The sequence below is a fragment of the Sycon ciliatum genome, chromosome 4, assembly GCF_964019385.1.
Source record: "Sycon ciliatum chromosome 4, ocSycCili1.1, whole genome shotgun sequence".
Lineage (NCBI taxonomy): Eukaryota > Metazoa > Porifera > Calcarea > Leucosolenida > Sycettidae > Sycon > Sycon ciliatum.
This window is the reverse complement of record NC_088646.1, coordinates 35933478-35951082: the sequence shown is the minus strand read 5'-3', so window position 1 is coordinate 35951082 and position 17605 is coordinate 35933478. Positions and strand designations below refer to the sequence as shown.

At 50.0% G+C, this 17605-nt stretch overlaps 1 protein-coding gene across 2 annotated transcripts in view; it reads left to right on the top strand.

Annotated features, from left to right (window-relative positions):
* Window positions 1–6058: 6058 nt before the first annotated feature.
* The window catches only part of LOC135815933 (FACT complex subunit SPT16-like), a 34250-nt gene continuing 22703 nt past the window's right edge, over window positions 6059–17605 (top strand). Inside the window, exons 1-6 of one of the 2 annotated variants that reach the window (XM_065329287.1) lie at window positions 6059–6266; window positions 12518–12601; window positions 12944–13093; window positions 13425–13481; window positions 13785–13877; window positions 14430–14498. In XM_065329287.1, coding sequence (XP_065185359.1) covers window positions 6198–6266; window positions 12518–12601; window positions 12944–13093; window positions 13425–13481; window positions 13785–13877; window positions 14430–14498 — 522 coding nt within the window. In that variant the 5' untranslated portion in view covers window positions 6059–6197. Of the gene's footprint in view, window positions 6267–12517; window positions 12602–12943; window positions 13098–13424; window positions 13482–13784; window positions 13878–14429; window positions 14499–17605 lie in introns of both variants that reach the window. The other variant, XM_065329288.1, reaches the window with a different exon arrangement.

The following is a 17605-nucleotide window of genomic DNA, read 5'->3' as shown; positions in this document are numbered from 1 at the left end:
TACTAGGTATTACTAGTATGGCCGCTCACGGTATAAAGACAAAGAAGTGCAATCGATGAAATGGTTGTGGCTGGGAGTGTTGCTCAGGGTTGTCCTTCCCATCAGTATCACTCGTCTCACTCTGCCGCCACATGCTCAGCCCTGCTGCACGATCCTGGCCTGGGAAGAAGTGACTCCGGGAGGCGCACATCACAACAAATCGCACGTAATCTCGAGACAGCAGCGTCGTGAGTGAACGCCTATTCTCATCATCTTATACATCTGCCAGCCAGCGAGAAACACTCCCGTGTGACAAGCCAACCCCGAAAGAATCGCTCATTAATGGCATTCCAGTGGTGCAGCGACAGGTACATGTATGCCTTCCTCTCCATCCCTCACAGGCGCACTCCAGGCACCGCACCATAAATACTTGGCGAGACGAATAGAAAGTGGGCAAATCCGCGCTAATGCCAGCAGCTCCTTTCCTTCCCTTCTCAAAGTCCAACAGTACAACCCTGGGTAGACCTGGCCGTCATCAGGTCATCCTTGCGCGCGCTTGCACTGCAGAGCCTACATAGGCTACAATGTAGATCTAGTCTTTTGTAGAGTCTGGCACGAGGGAGTGATATCTACAATGTAGCACGGTATCTACACGATCGAGCCGACGTCCGTCCAGGCGATACTCATCATAATGTCAGACATAAAACTCTGAATGATAAAACACAGTATAGACTATAGACTATAGTATTACTAATATCATTAGTCGTGCAAGTACTGTGTAAGTAGTCATGATGTGACTGACTGGTTCATTCGACGCCCGAGTAAATGTTCTCTGGAGTCTTGGACTTACAATGCAATACAAGACTTTAGTTAGTGTACTACAGAGTCTACAGAGCGTTACCACAAAGATATACAATCATGTACAAGTCATGTAGATCTACATGATATTGACCGCGATAGTACAATGACTATGTACATGACTGTATGTGTAAATGTAATAATCATGCCGCATGATTATGTGTGACTGATAGCTATTAGCTACTAACATTACAATGTATGATACTACACGTCCTGTCTTCTTACCTACTACAATGTAGTACACTGTATCCATATCTCCACTCTACTTGCAGCATGAGAACGGGTATATTCACAACACTACGTACCGGTACTACATGCACTACTACATGTAGATCATCTAGATCTAGTCGGTATGCATATGGTGCACTGCAGGCAGTTTAGCCATACATCATGTATATCCGATCGACTACTACTTACTACACTAGTAGATCTAGTACTGTAGTAGAGTTAACTTAGTTTAGAGCTACATAGCAGACTCAGCGGAGGACGGTCAGGTTGGTTGTAACTCTGAGTTTCATGCCGCTAGTTTAGAGCTACATAATGACTTACATGTACATGTATGTAGCATTGTAGGTCTTTATCCCTGCCCTGGACTACATTGTACTTCTACTAGTATTATTATAGTAACTGTAAGTCTTTCTTAGTTTCTACTACTGAGATAGTGAAAATGAGACAATTCCCCATTGCAAGTATTACACTAGACAGAAACAGGAGCACATCGAAATCACCAAAGCGCAAGAAAACAGTCACCTGTCTTTGGTGCATGTATTAGATCTCGTGGCATAGCACATCGCTAGGTGGTCGTGTTCTTGTTACGGACTGTCACCTCTTGTCGCGGTTTCCTCGCGCGATTGACACGAGATGCAACCTGTCTCATGATAATGATTTACATGACATTGTACATGTATGTCATTGTCAGGGTTCACCGCGCAGTGCTACTGACATCTCCATTCTCCACGCCATCGTTCACACTTGTCTTTACTCAGTAATGAGTTGCCTCCGAAGAAGCAAATCCATGGCCAAGTCAAGTCAGTATGCATATCGCCTTGCGCCGACAGAATAATGATGGTACACGTACGACTACGAGTACTAGTACATGGTGCAGGTGAGGACCATGTATGTACATGTACCAGGGCTAGGGAGTGGTTTACTCTCACGATGTACTAGTATGTACAATGTCAACTCCCTCCGAGTACATGTATGTACAATGTCATGTACTCCCCGGCCCGGTGAGGACCTAGCCTAGTACCTGGGCCATATGGGAGTGACTTCCATGTACCAGTATGTACTACTACTATTACTAAAAATGGTTTTTTGTGTACAATCTGTACTCCCTGGTACATGGTGCGCACCGTGTTCTCCAAGGTCGTCACCTGGTTCTCCACTGTTATCACGAGCATGCGCACTCAGGATACGTGAACAAAAGATAATAAAAGAGAAGATCACAAAAATTGATAATAGTTCATCCTACTTTCCTTCTTCCGTTGAAAGTAATTTGCCTCCAATACCGGTAGATACTACACTTTATGTTGTTGGTTTGACAGCATGAAACAAGGTGGAGGACACCGTGTTCGGAAACAGCACACAGGAGAGCCCCTCGATAGGCCTCTGCGGCCTTTGGACAATCCTTAAATAAAAATCAATCAATCAATCATCAAACAGTGACCTTTCTAACACGGTCTCAACTTGCCATGTTTCATGCTGTCAAACCAGCAACATGTGAGAACAGGCTAAAACAAGGTTTATCTAATACCATACTACACTTTAGTAACGGATGCTCACTCTCCGAGCATACCCAAGCGGACAACCATGGACTATACATTACATGTACATGTGTTTTGTACATATAATGTGTTAAATGAGCACTCTCCGATGAGTTCTTTCACCTTTTTCCGTGTTTACGAGGACAACTACTGAATATCACTCTCAAAAGTTCGAGTCCGACAACATGCAGCCCCATCGACTAACTGATGGAGAGACATGCAGATGGTCAACAACTCAATATGTCCCCGGCTCTCAGATCTGAAGACGATAAGAAGCACCCCATTGCAGCGGCTCCAAGTCCACCAGACTAAGTACACCAAGGCAACGGTGTCAATCCGAGACTCGGAGAGCGTATGGCATGACAGAGAATGGACTAGTTCAGGATTTTCCTAGTCGCTAGCTACTTCACGGAAGAGGTTAAAAAGTGTTCTTCGACTCTAAATAAACAAACAAGAAAGTGAAACGCGAGAGGGATGAACGTTTAGACATTGAGCCGATTGCCATCTGATCATTCCGGAACGGTAAGAGAACATGCTTGGGCAGACGAAGAAAAATGGAGATCGCACGGCCAGTAACCAGGTAACCAGGGAGTACTAAAAACCGGCGGAGATTGGAACTGTGGAAGTGTGTGTGTGTGTGTGTGTGTGTGTGTGTGTGTGTGTGTGTGTGTGTGTGTGTGTGTGTGTGCGTGTGTGTGTGTGTGTGTGTGTGTGTGTGTGTGTGTGTGTGTGTGTGTGTGTGTGTGTGTGTGTGTGTGTGTGTGTGTGTGTGTGTGTGTGTAGGGATTCACTGGCCAGAAAAAGCCACTTCATAGCTGTGTGGTGTAGACCAGGCTGAATAGTGGCGGCCAATTCTTCAGCCTTGCAAGCTGATGAATGGTGCAATCCCAGGACAAGTTGCTATGGCTTCTGCTGTAGCATCGCTATCATCGCCTCCGGCGATGGGCGTCCAATGGTCCAATGCCAATGGTGTGTGTGTGTGTGTGTGTGTGTGTGTGTGTGTGTGTGTGTGTGTGTGTGTGTGTGTGTGTGTGTGTGTGTGTGTGTGTGTGTGTGTGTGTTGGTTGGTTGGTTTATTTTAATTCGCACAATAAGCGGGAACTAGGCCCAATGATATAAAGGCGAATGGATAAGCCGCATTTAGAAAAGAGAGGACAGGACTTAGAAAATTACGAAAGAAGAAGTATCTGACAGAGGAGTCAAGCGAGTATCAGGGGTGACAGGGTGGTCGAGGAGAGCTAGGGGGAGGGCTAGTCTGAGCAACAATATGGTAGGCAACTTATGCTAAACTTTTTTCTGTTTCTATGGTCCGAACGTCAACCGGCAGCAGTTTCCAGAGTGCAGATCCTGCGACGGACGGCCGAGAAGCGCCAGCTCAGAGCGAGTGGGGGATGGCTGACTGAGCAGACCACTGGACCTCTGATGACGGGTTCTCTCGCAGCAGATCTGACGAACAGTACAGACAACGTGGCACTACTAGCTTTCCCGTGAAGGCACCGCCAGACAAACACTAGTAGCTTGCGCTTGCTGAGTTCGCCTATCCAGTACAAGCCGTGCTGCACCAGTACAGCAGTAGGGGGTGCACGGTTGTGTAGGGTGGGTGGCCGTCGATAGCTCGGATAGCCCTGTAGCAGACCCAGGCGATCAAGCTGGCGACCAAGGAGCGCGGGGAAGAAGGCATTACTGCCATAGAGTATGTCAGGGATGACAACAGCCTGGACGAAGAGACGCCGTGCAGATCGGGATAGGGAGCGACGGGCTCGCCACAGCGCACCAATCTTACGGGTAGTCTTGTTGACAATTCGGTCGACTTGAGCGTCCCATGAAAGCTTACTATCAAGTACAACACCGAGGTATGTGGTAGTCGATGCTGTTGGAACGGCTACTCCACGACACTGGACAGTTGAGAGAGGGTTGTTCACCTGTCGGTGAGGAAGAAAGATCACAGCACGGCTTTTGCGGGTAGGGTTGAGGACAAGGCCCCTCGCCTGTAGCCAAACAGCTAGGTTGGTGACTGCCGTTGTAAGCGTAGCAGAGACAGCCCCAACAGAACTCTGCGAGGAATACAATGCTATGTCGTCCGTTCAAAATCTGGTTTAGTTGGTGGACTCGATCGCACTTGTGCCCACATTTTTCCATGTTACAATATTTTCCTTGGCTCACCATCTGAGTTCAGTGAGTTCCTATTCGTTCGTTCCGGGGAGAATATTCGGATAGTCAATCATGTGACTCGTATTCGTTTCAACTGGCGGTGAGTCACACTCACAGGTCACCTCAAATCTCTCACATAATCATTCACAAACTGAGTCGGCGATATGTATAGATCATGGTAGATCTAGGAAGCCAGGAGTCCAGTGGGACTCAGGAGTCAGGAGTAAAAAAATCTAAGGAAAAAGAAAGTGCAAAACAGAGCTGGAGTCACGGCTGCCGCCCAATAGCGGACTGAAAACTACTACATGTAGTAGCAGGATGAAAAGAGCACAAATGAAACCAATACAGACAAAACCAGAGGCAAATGGGATCAAATATGAATGCCTGCCTCAGCAACCGCCAAGGTGGGAGGTGAGTCCAACTGCACCGGCCGAATATTCCGGGATCCGCGCAAACACATCACGCTGGACCGGAGTAGGGCAAAACTCAATTTGCAGCGAACCCAAGACATGACACCGCTGTATGCTTCTCCAGTCTTGGCTGCTTGAAGAGAAGCTATCCGCTTGTGCTTGTACTAGTCTACAATGTAGAGCGACTCCGCGTGTTTGCCCAAACCACCGGTGGTAGAAAATATGGCCGGAACAAACGACGAATGCTCTATGTCGCGGACACGTTGCTCGTAGCAGCGTCGCTTCTCCTTCTCATGCTTGGTGTAGCAGGAAGCAATGGAGCTAGAGGTGGCGCGGTTTGAGGAGGCATGAGGATTGAAAACCCTCACGTCGATGAAGGTACGCTCAAACCGGCCACCCCACGGATACCACCGTTGCCGCAACGTCGAGACGGGCCTGCTCAGTCTGGATAGCGGTGCGATACCGGAACAGCTCCCCAGTGACCGGCTGGCGGCTGCAGGTACATTTTGTAGGGGCCGCCCCACGAGCCACTCGCTTCAGGATATGGGTAGTGAGGTCACGCACCTCATTGTGCCGCACCGACGGACGGAAACCCACTGGTGGGGCAAGACAAAGCGTGAGCGACTGAAAATGTGGCGAACCTACCCTTGGTGAGGGACAAGCCATGCCGCTTCAAGGGCCGCGCCGACAGGTGAGCCAGGCCCGGCGGGAAGAAGCTCCTTTCTCCGACGCCACAGCCAGGCTAGCAGGACTGCAGGAGTAAAAAAATCACTGTTTACGTTTGATGACGTCGACGATGATGTACTAGCTAGTACGCTCTATATGACGTCAGAAAGGAAGATACGAAAAGGGCATCCGAAAAGTCTCATTTTATTTCCCGCCACATGGTTCGCCTTGCGCTCGCTTCGATCAAGAAAAACGAGTTCTTTGAGTTGAAGCTTCATCAACTGAGTTTTGGCATTGACTTCAGTCTTTTGCCTCTGCTCCTGGACTGTAGTTGAATTACTGTCTCACGAATGTTTTTGTAGCTGCTTCAATGGGGAGTCCATCGATTAACGTGGAGCAGTTTCAGCGGCGCCTGAAGGTGCTGCTGGACGCCTGGAAAGTAAGAGCAATTTCATGAATTTCATTGAATTTTGCTTTTTTAAAGTATTTTGTCGGTGTGCATGCGTGCTTCAGCAACTGTGCTCACATTGTGTAGTCGAATTGTCGTCTGGTGGTTTCTTGTCCCTTCACCGTCACACGAGATATTTAAATCAAACATGTTTGAAAAATAGTGTACACTTTCCACTTCTATAATTTACGTGAGAATCCATTTTTTTACATCTATCCATGGCTAACATCAAAATTAATACATGATGGACATGCAGACGGCCAGGCAATACTCATGAACTTTCTTTTCTCAGGCGTGTCGAATTGTCTGGTGGTTTCTTGTCCCTTCACCGTCACACGAGATATTTAAATCAAACATGTTTGAAAAATAGTATACACTTTCCACTTCTAAAATTTACGTGAGAATCCATTTTTTACATCTATCCAATGGCTAACATCAAATACATGATGGGCATGCAGACGGCCAGGCAATACTCATGAACTTTCTTTTCTCAGGCGTGCGAAATGTTGCGTTTTATTTGACATGAGTACGAAGTTTGGTGATCTCTAATCTCAACTTCTCTCTTCAAGTAAAATAAAAGTCAACAACAACCACAACAACCTCTTTCAAACTAACAAATTCTCAGTACATGTACTACTGCGGAGGTTGAGGATTTTCGCCCATTGATTGTTGTTACTCCTATCTATATGTGGACATCGCAGAATTGAACGAAACTGAGAACATCAACACTCATTACGTGTAGGGAGCAGAGAAAGGAAAGTGTAATTGTTTGACTGCAGACTCAGTACTGTACGTTCACCGGGAAAAGCCACCCGAGCGAACGGTGCATCGTATACTCTAATTTCACAAATTTCAGGTGCTCAATATTTTCGGTATGAGGTCAAAAGGCCAGGTTAGATGAACAGAAAATTTAGGTACAGAGTAGCAGTTCCCTATTGGACTTTAGGTGTTAGTGTTTTTTCGGTGTATTGAAATTTTAGGTATGAAACAGACGCGCCGAAAGTACCGAAAATAAAAGCACACCGAAAATTTATGAAATTACAGTACTTTGAAGTAACACTGTTCCTGTTTGTTCATTGTGAGCTGTTCATGTACCGTACTTTCTGCTGTATCAGCCGCACCCAGATCTTTTCTCACAAGATACAGAAATCTACCCTATTTATCACCATTAATTTGATCATCGTAGTATACGCCGCACCTGTTTTGGGTGTATCGCACAGCAACCATCCAGGTCCGACAACAACAGAACTACACACACCGAAAAGGCTTCTACTTCATATCGTGCCAACAAACTCCTAACTCCCGAAAACCAGAACAAGCATGATCAGTTCCTCGCATGCGTACCTGAGGGGCCTGCATGCTCGGAGTGTAAAGACCACATGGCGGGCGTGAACACGTGTCGCAACGGCACGTGCATGCATACAAGTAAAGTGCGTAAAAGAGTTCATACTTCATCTCCCCCCTCCGGGGAACTAGAGGAACTAAAGATGGGAAAGCGAAAAACATGCGGAACGGTAGAAACAATACTGAGTAAGACGACGGGCCAATACACATGAGAGAACAAGGACTCTTGCAATGCGTTATGATTGAGCGACCCGGAAATAGGAGGTTGAGAGTAGCGTCCTAATCCAGGATCGCCCAACCAGAGCGTGAGGAGTCAAAGCCTACTATTCAGCTGCGTAAAGGTACTACTTCGAAGTAGCAATAGGAATAGAGAGAAAGCGAGAGAAAGACAGACACATATCGGCACGCACACACAAACGCACGTGCATACGTGCTCGAACACACAGTGAGAAAGTGACAGGAAGAGAGAGAGAGTCAGATAGCGATCAGGTGATGCCGGGTTCGTCGTACTTGTCCGGATGACAACTGGATTATGTAGGATCGGGGTTCAGCTGATCTTGCTACCACTGTACCCCTCTCCCGGCGACCTGGAGTCGAAACATCGATCACGGCCGCGCCTGGGGGGAGAGCGGGCAGGATAGTCGCTCTGTGCCGCAGGTTGTACTGAGCTCCGGACTTCTGGCGTTGCGCTGTGTCGGTTGCACGGAAGGCATCCGTGTCCACTGAGCTGGGCTGGAGCTGGGCTGACTGTGATGGAACCGGCGTTGCGAGGCGGCGACCCATGAGTAGCTCAGCCGGGCTGTACGGCGCGAAACTGAGGGGTGTCGACCGATATGCCAGCAAGGCATCATACAAGTCAGCTGCTGAGGCGGACTTCTTCAGGAACACCTTCACGGTGCGGACGGCACGCTCAACCTCGCCGTTTGACTGTGCGTAGTGAGGGCTACTCGTGATGTGATGGAAGCCGGCCCTGGTTGCAAACCGGGCAAACTCAGCGGACGAGAACTAGGGACCGTTGTCCGATCGAAGGACTGCTGGAATGCCATGTCGGGCGAAGATTGAGTGGAGATGGTCGATGATCCGTGCTGATGTCGTGGAAGTGAGGGACGCAATTTCTGGATAGCGGGAATAATAGTCCACCACCACCAGGTACTGAGCGCGGTCGAGCTGGCAGAGGTCCACGCCAATGGTGTGCCACGCGCGAGGTTGTGTGGGGTGAGCGAGCAGTGGCTCGACCGGCGGCGGGCGGAAGGCCTTGCAAGTGCTACAATCTTGCACGAGAGCCTTAATGCGTGCGGTGATGCCAGGAAACCAGACTGACACTGTGGCGCGTTGGGTTGTACGGGTGACGCCCTGGTGACCGGCGTGAAGACGCTGAAGAGTATCGTCCACCAAGCACTGGGGAATATAGATCCGGGAGCCTTTCATAATCAGGCCATCGAGCAGGACGAGGTCAGAGCGGACAGGCCAGAACTCACGGAGGGGCTGCGGTACATCGCGGATAGCGGCGGGCCAGCCGTCGAGGATGAGGGTTCGCAGTTGCTGACATGTAGCGTCCTGTTGCTGGGCGTCTCTAACCTGCTGCGTCGGGACGGTCTGATCGGCTAGATTCTCGACTGCGATAGCAGCGAACACGTCACACTCAGCCTGAATGGTGATGTCATCCCGACTCGGGGAGTCGTCTTGAGGGGCGCGTGAGAGAGCGTCGGCGCTGGTGAGGTAGCTCCCTGGAACGTGAATGATCTGGTAGTGATATCGTGCCAGGCGGAGTCGGAAGCGCAGGACTCTCGCTGGGAGATCGTGTGGGCGCTTCGTGCTGAGAAGAGGTACGAGAGGCTTATGATCCGTCTCGATGAGGAAGCACGCCATGCCAAGCAGGTAAATGTCAAAGCGGGAAACAGCCCAAGTGATCGCGAGAGCTTCCTTTTCGATTTGGGCGTAGTTGCGCTCGGCCGATGTGAGAGACCGGGATGCGCAAGCGACGGGACGCCACTCAACATCTGAGGACCGGCGCTGGTAGAGCACGGCACCGAGGCCATAGGATGAGGCGTCGGCAGATAGTTTGGTGTCGTAGTTGGGGTCGTAGCGCTGCAGACAGGCTGGCTTGCAGAGCTCTGCCTTGATGTTGTCGAAGGCTGCCTGCTGTGGTTGATCCCAAGTCCATGCGCGACCTTTGGACAACAGCTCTCGCAGTGGCTGGCTGAGGGCGGCGAGATTGGGAGAGAACTTTCCCAGTTGGTTCGCCAGACCCATGAACCTGCGGACGTCTGAGACGGTTGCAGGCTGACGGAAGCGCTGGATAGCAGAGGACTTGCTGTCACCTGGTTGAATGCCGGCAGCAGTGAGCCGCACTCCCAAGAAGGACAGGTCAGAGGCGGTGAACTCACCCTTCGACGGATTGAGGGTGAGCCCTGCATCCACCATGTGCGGAGCACCGCGTAGAGCCGACTATCATGCTCGGCACGAGTGCGGCCATGGACGAGGATGTCGTCCATTTGGCAGACCACACCCTCCAGGCCAGCCAGGATCTTCGACATGCGCTGCTGGAATATCTCAGGCGTAGAGGAAATGCCGAACGGCAACTTCGTGTAACAAAACCGACCAGCGGGGGTGATGAAGGTGGTTAGAAGCTGGGAGGGACTGTCCAGCGGGATCTGCCAAAACCCGCTGTTGGCATCGAGCTTCGTGAACACCGTTGAGTCGCCGATTTGGCCAAGAGTTTCGTCTACTGTTGGCAGCTGATGGTGTGACCGTCGGACGGCTTCGTTCAGAGGTTTCAGATCAGCACAGATGCGTACCGTGCCGTTGTACTTAGGTGCGGCCACGATTGCAGCACACCAGGAGTTCCATGTACGTCTCGCCAGGCGAGGACAAATTTATGGACCTGAACTTCAGGCGATACTCCTCCGCGTCCAATCGGAAACGCGCGAGTACTGCAGTTCTGATGAGAACGAAATCCTTCGAGTCACCCACGGGAAGATTATTGTAAGCACTGCGAGCTTTGCCCTTGAGGTGGGGTACGATCGCCAAGGCTCGCCGATCGGGAGGCACGCCGTAACCAATGAGCAGGCGTTCGGCGGTAAGGAACCAAGCCTCCGCATCGTTGGTGTCCTCCAAAGGCTGTAATTTGGGAAAATTCCCGGGAGAAGCCGGAGCGGGAGGCTGACTCGGCTGAGACAGATGCTGAAGTAGAGCAGTCGAAACGGTGGTCTGCTGCTGGAGGTGTTGCTGCTGCTGTTGCTGTTGCTGTATCAGAGCCTGCAGGAGCTGAGGCAGCTGCGAGAACGCGGAGATATCTACGGCCGGACTGGCGGAGGCAGTTGCGGCAGAGGCAGTTGCGGCGGAGGTAGAAGCTTGAGACTCCGAGTTGTCAGAACTCATGGTACCTGGACGAGGTGGATTTACTTTCGTGACGTGAGGCTTGGATTTTTTTGGACCCATCCGCGGAAAACGGAGACAGAAAACCGAAAGCTAGCACCGCGAGAACACCGCTGCCACCATGTTTTGGGTGTATCGCACAGCAACCATCCAGGTCCGACAACAACAGAACTACACACACCGAAAAGGCTTCTACTTCATTTCTTGCCAACAAACTCCTAACTCCCGAAAACCAGAACAAGCATGATCAGTTCCTCGCATGCGTACCTGAGGGGCCTGCATGCTCGGAGTGTAAAGACCACGTGGCGGGCGTGAACACGTATCGCAACGGCACGTGCATGCATACAAGTAAAGTGCGTAAAAGAGTTCATACTACAGCACCGACATTTGTTGGGTGAATTACTGGTGTTTAAAGTGTGGCTTATATAACCTACCCGTACACACGACTTTGTACGATTTTGGCGAGTGAAAGTACCGTAAAGTACCGCGAGAGCGCCGTCTTGCGAGAGCGCCCGGCCCGCCTTGATTTTACAGCCAGGGAAAGGAAAATCGTATGGCAGAGTGCAACGGAATTTATACGGTGTGAGAACCTTAGTGTAGTAAGGCCGCACTCAGCAGGTTTTGTGTGGAGCTCGTGTCCGCTCGAAGGTACTAGTAAATTGAGTACGGATTGGCTGTACTACGTGCGATGTGTGTACAAGGTTCGTGTCGCATGACCTACAGACAGAACACTACCTCCACAATACGACCACGAAAGGACGAGATGGTACATGGTGGGCACTCTCGTGGTACTTTACACTACAAACAGTCCATTTAAAACTGGCACCTTTACTTCTTGGTGACTTGGACTTACAGCCAACCTCGCAAAGAACGACAGGTAGGCAGTAATTTTTTTGTGTATTGACCGTTGAATCAGATTCTTCTGTACATGCTCTTTGCCAGTAGAGGCCTCCATTTTTTTCGAGCCTGTTGCTTCTTTGGATGATTTGTGTGTCTGATGGCGATTTTGTCCATCTACCGTCGATCACACCAGAACGACAACCTGTTTCGGAGAAGCGAAGGACTCAACTGACGAATGGGCATTTGCAGAGTGTTCTGATTCAACGGGCAATACACAGAAAGTTACTGCCCGCCTGAACGGGCAATACATGAAAAATACCTGCACGCTCATGGCGTCCGCTGATTGGCTGTCGTACAGACAACCCTCGCGTGACATGCTATAAAACCCTGGATCTATCATGCACATGCTGCGAATAAGGTGTACGGGCTCACCACGTGATGTGAAGTTCTGCCATCGCAGACCCCATAGCTAGCTGGAGTTGCGCACTCTTGGGGGTTATGTACTCTTGATATCTGTGTGTTGCCGCAGCAAAAGTGACCTCTGATCCTATCATATAGATACATGTATTGTCCGTAGCAATGTAGTTGGAAAAAGAAGGTTGGGTGTTCTCCTGAACCTATAGCTTTGTGAAATCTAAAAATCTTTTATTTGGTGATGTGTGTTTTTGTTCTGCTGTTAGAATGACACATTTGCTTGTGATGCACTATGTGCTCTGGTGGGCTCCAGTGAAGATATCATGTACTCCAAGTCAACTGCACTGCAGGTAGCCGCCTCTCTCTCTCTCTCTCTCTCTCTCTCTCTCTCTCTCTCTCTCTCTCTCTCTCTCTCTCTCTCTCTCTCTCTCTTTCTCTCTCTCTCTTTCCGTACTTATTCACCCTATTTGTTTAGCTTGCTGAGCACCATTCAACGCTGACAGCCTTGTTGTCAAAGTCTGATACTTGTGCCCAGATATGCAAGTGGCTGCTGCTGCGTTGTGTTTTCTTGTGTTGCTTTATGTGTTGTGCAGTATTTTCCTTTCTATCCTCAACACTTGGCCTGCATGTCGAACGTTTCTTGACTTTCCTCCTTGTGCTGTGTGCTTCTATTCCCATACCATGGTGGCTAGACATGGCTGCTTGGCTATGAGCTAACAGATACATTGATTGTCATCGGCCCCAAGTTCTTCACCGTCATAGCTAGCAAGAAGAAGTTGTCCTTTATGCAGCCGCTAGAGAAGTTGGATTCCGTCAAGGTGTCGCTTGTTTTACGCAGCAAGGCAAGTTGTCCGGACATGATGCATTTTGTTCGTTGGCTCTCATCTTTCTGTGCAATTTTATGAAGTCTCAGAGGAAATTGCTGGTCAGGGCACTGGATGATAGCGCACTCTATGGGCAATGCGTTGAAGACACGTCCAGAGCAAGGGCGAATCTGCGTGACGTGTCTGTATTCCTTGTTTTAACGTTCTGAAATACACCCAGGTTGACTACCAGTACATAATCCTATTTTCCCCTTGTGTGTGGTACTACTGTGTTGTCAACTGCAAATGAAACAGTGGACTGCGGTGTTCTCTGTGTCTCTGCGTATTTACTACCCTCTCAATGATACAGGAAGACAACTCTGGCAGTTTTGCTGATATCTTTTCACAAGTCAAGGACAGCAAGAATGTGAGTTAAAGTTTGTGGTATCATGGTGATTTTGTTCTTTATCCTTTCACCATTACATGTATGTGTGCAGGTCACGTGCCTACTTGCTTCTTTGCATTGCACACTGCAGGTCAGAATTTAGGCTCTGTGCTTGCTGATGCTGATGCTACTAAAAAATTCCATGGAAATTAGTGTTGTGTCCTCTCCTTTTGTCTATACAACTCCCTTGTTGGATGAAAGTGATGATGATTGGCATGGTACGGCTATGCGTATGCTTGACTCTTCCTGTGATCGTTTGCTGCCGCTGCGGTGTGTTTTCTTCAGGGGAAGCGTCTTGGAATCCTCGCAAAGGACAAGTTTGGAGGAGACTTTGTGCCCGAGTGGCAGAAGGCTATAAGTGGGTCAGGCCTAGAGACGGTAAGGTAGACAGTGGAGGTTTGGAGAAGTTTCTGCAAATATCCCACTCCTCCGGTTCTCATGGCCGCCATCGTTTGGGACTTGTTTAGAAACTGGTCGCCATTGCCTGTACAGTGTGCTGGGTCAGTTTACCTGTGACTGCAACCCTCACAGATAGATCAGAATACCTCGGTTATCCCCACCCCGGATTTACCGGCACTTCGGTCTACCGGGCACCCTTTGGGCGAGTTCCGGTGGAAATATTACAACTCCTTTTGTCACTTTTTGTGGAAATAGTGTGTCACATGTCATACCTATGGCCTTTCCGCATCAATATGTATGTGATTCGGAGTTACGGACATTTCAAAAGTTATGGGCAGAGCCAGGTCCCGGACCACCAGGATATGTAGGAGGCAGTCAGTAAGCACTGTCGTCCCCGTCTCTTGGTAGCAGATTTAGTAGCCATAACCCGTATCTCACTCAAAGGTGCAATGGTATCTGCATCAAGGCCAGTTTTCATGCGCTCTGTTTCACCTGTTCTCGTCTTGATTTCTGGTGTCCTGTCTTGTTCAGGTGGATGAGAGCGCTCACTTGGCGTATATCATTGCACCTAAAGATTCAGCGGAGCTGCAAACTATGAAGGTTAGTCTCCTGTCCAGAACACTCTGGTGTACAAAGTGCTAGTCTTGTATTGCCCAGCCTGCCAATGTGAGCAGAAATAGTCAGGCGCGTAGGCCGCATGGGGGGGGGGGGGGGGGGGAGTAGGCACGTGCACACTCCCTCCCCCCCCAAATTTCGACCTAGGTTCAGCATCCACGTAACGACCATAAATACATGCACCAGCCAACCTACACATATTCGACCTTGCCCCCCCCCCCCCCCTAAAAGGGGGACCAGCTGTGTCCCTGATAGTGGTCTGAGGAGAGTGGAACTCTATGAGCATTGAAGAGAAGCATAGGTGTCCTTTCTTCAATACAAACCAGTTGAAACCACACACGCGTGCACCCACACCATACACACACCACACACACACACACACACATCACACACACTCACATCACACACACCACACACACAGAGATACCACACACACACACACACACACACACACACACACACACACACACACACACACACACACACACACACACACACACACACACACACACACACACACACACACACACACACACACACACACACACACACACACACACACACACACACACACACACTCGCACACACACACACACTACTACTACTACTACTACTACTACTACTACTACTACTACTACTACTACTACTACTACTACTACTGCTACTACTACTACTACTACTACTACTACTAGGGGAATCGTTTTTATTTCAATCCAAATGAGCAACAGAAACCATCAAAGAGAAGGTACAAAGCAACAGCAAATGAAAGTATGCGAGAGACACCCAAATTCAAAAAAGAAGAGAAAGAGAAAAATAGTGAATGAAGTCTCACACATTGAAAAACATGAAATGAAAACCACTAAAAAGCCGCGATCAAATAGCCCCCACCCTAACATGGATAAAACACAGTCAGCACGTTGCCACAGTAGATCAAAGCAAAACATTCAAACAAACAACAAAACAAAAACAAACAAAATAATAACAAAAAATGGATCTGGTGTGAAGTAATAAATAAAATCAATCCATGTGAAAAGAACATTGATGGTCACAGTCAGGTCAAAAGATGAGCATGGGCCCGGCACTCCATGACGAAGCTATGAGCGCCGCCACCAGCATGTCTCTTGACGTACGACGCACGGGCACCACGAAGGCAGGTAATCTGCCATCGCACAAGGCACAAACTTATCCTCGAGCGCAATTGCCGCACAAGCAGGGAATACGGTAGGTCGCGATGACGGTCGTGAATTCGCGCAGCCAAAGTGTGCAGGAAAACAGTGGTCTCCGTGCTGCACATGCCATTCGTGACGAACACAAGGGGCGTGAACGATCCACGATCAACCCTATTGATACGGTCGGCATATTGACGCTTCTTCTGGCGCTCGTGATCAGCCAATTGGCTCATTACTTGTGATCGCGACAGCAAAGATGGCCTTGGGTGAGTAACCCGAACATCGAAAAAGGCATTTTGCTGCCGCGCCCAGAAGCCACAAGCCCGAACATCCACACGAGTGCCATCGGCAGTGTTGTCTGACACAGCCTCACCCTGCAATGGAGCCAGTGGGGGCTCAGTCTCCACGTCACACACCACTTCTGCCAGCGTGTCGGCAAAGAGGTCCCGCAACTGGTTATGGCGCTGTGTAGGATACCCTCCGCTGGGGCACGTGAATGCGTGATGAGTCGTCATGTCACGACCACAGACGCACAATGAAGGCACACTACCCAGAGCCAAACCATAGCGCAGACACAAAGCGTCCCGAAAGTCATTTTTGTTGAAAATGCTGCTTGGAGTTAAGACCGTGGGCGTGGTACCTAGCCAAGTTGATACGCCACCATCGCCGGCAACCTCGACCAGAAGCCGCTGCTGGTCCGGCAGAGAGGGCTTGATGCTGGTCAGAACGGATTGCTGCTGAGTACGACGCTCTGTGCGCGCCGCAGAAGCAAGAGTCCTGCAGGATGCGATGACTGCAGCAGGACCAGGGGCATGAGATATCACAGACTGGACCATCGGCTCAGTTGACACACGGCACAGCTGATGCTCTGCCTCCGCTCGCTGACCGGATATGCCGACTGCCAAACCACCCAACTTCACGGGCAGGGACAACAATTTCCTGAGATCACCCTCAACAGGCAGAGTGTGACCCGTTAAAGCAGGGAGAAGACTCTGGACAATGACTGTCTCCAGGGGCCCAAACAATTGGGGGTCGGCAGCAATAACTCTCTGGAGGAAGGTCCACCTTGACTGAAGGGATGAGATGAACAGGTGATAAGCAGCCTGGGGCTGCGTCATGGCAACCGTGGACAAGCGCTGAATGAGGCCAGCCCAATTCACCACACGCTCACGAACAAAATTGTCACAAAATTCTTGAGTGCCGACAGCTCCTCCGAGATATCGAACACCGTCTGTGTGAACCGAAACACCGGTCCCGGCAAATGCCTCCTCGGCACGAAGAGCTAGATTGGGCTTTGCCAGGAGAATGGTCTTCTTCGGGTTAGGATAATACCCATACTTTGGACCGACATCGAATATCACCTGCCAGTACGACAGCAACGCCGGCACCTTGTCTGCAGCAGCGTCATCATCGGCGTACCACACTTGTCCCGCAGAGGGGCAGACCTCCTGCAAATGCCGAACGAGGGGAATCAGGGCCAAAGCGTAGAAGGCCATCGCTAATGGGTCGCCTTGACAAGTACCCTCTCTCGACTGGATCACTTCACCACCGTCCAGGAGAAGTGGGATGTCGCTTTGGTACGTGTTGATGAACACACGTCCGGCAGCAGGACATATCCGGGGAATATTGTGCAATGCCACAGCCCTGTTCACTGCGTTGAATGCATTTGAGGCATCAACAAGTAGAACGGCGTCAGTGCTCTCCCGGCCGTACAGACTGGACAAAGCCTGAATTCCCACCTCGCACGCAGAAGGAACTCCCACACAGAGTTGGAGAGGAGCAGTGATAGCTGTCACATCACTCTCAATGACGGACATGATCGCTTTCCCGATTATGCGCCGAAACACCTCGCCAATGGCGATTGGCCTCACGCCTGGCTGCTTATCCAGAGGGATAAGACGAGCGGCCAAAAACGCCCGGAGA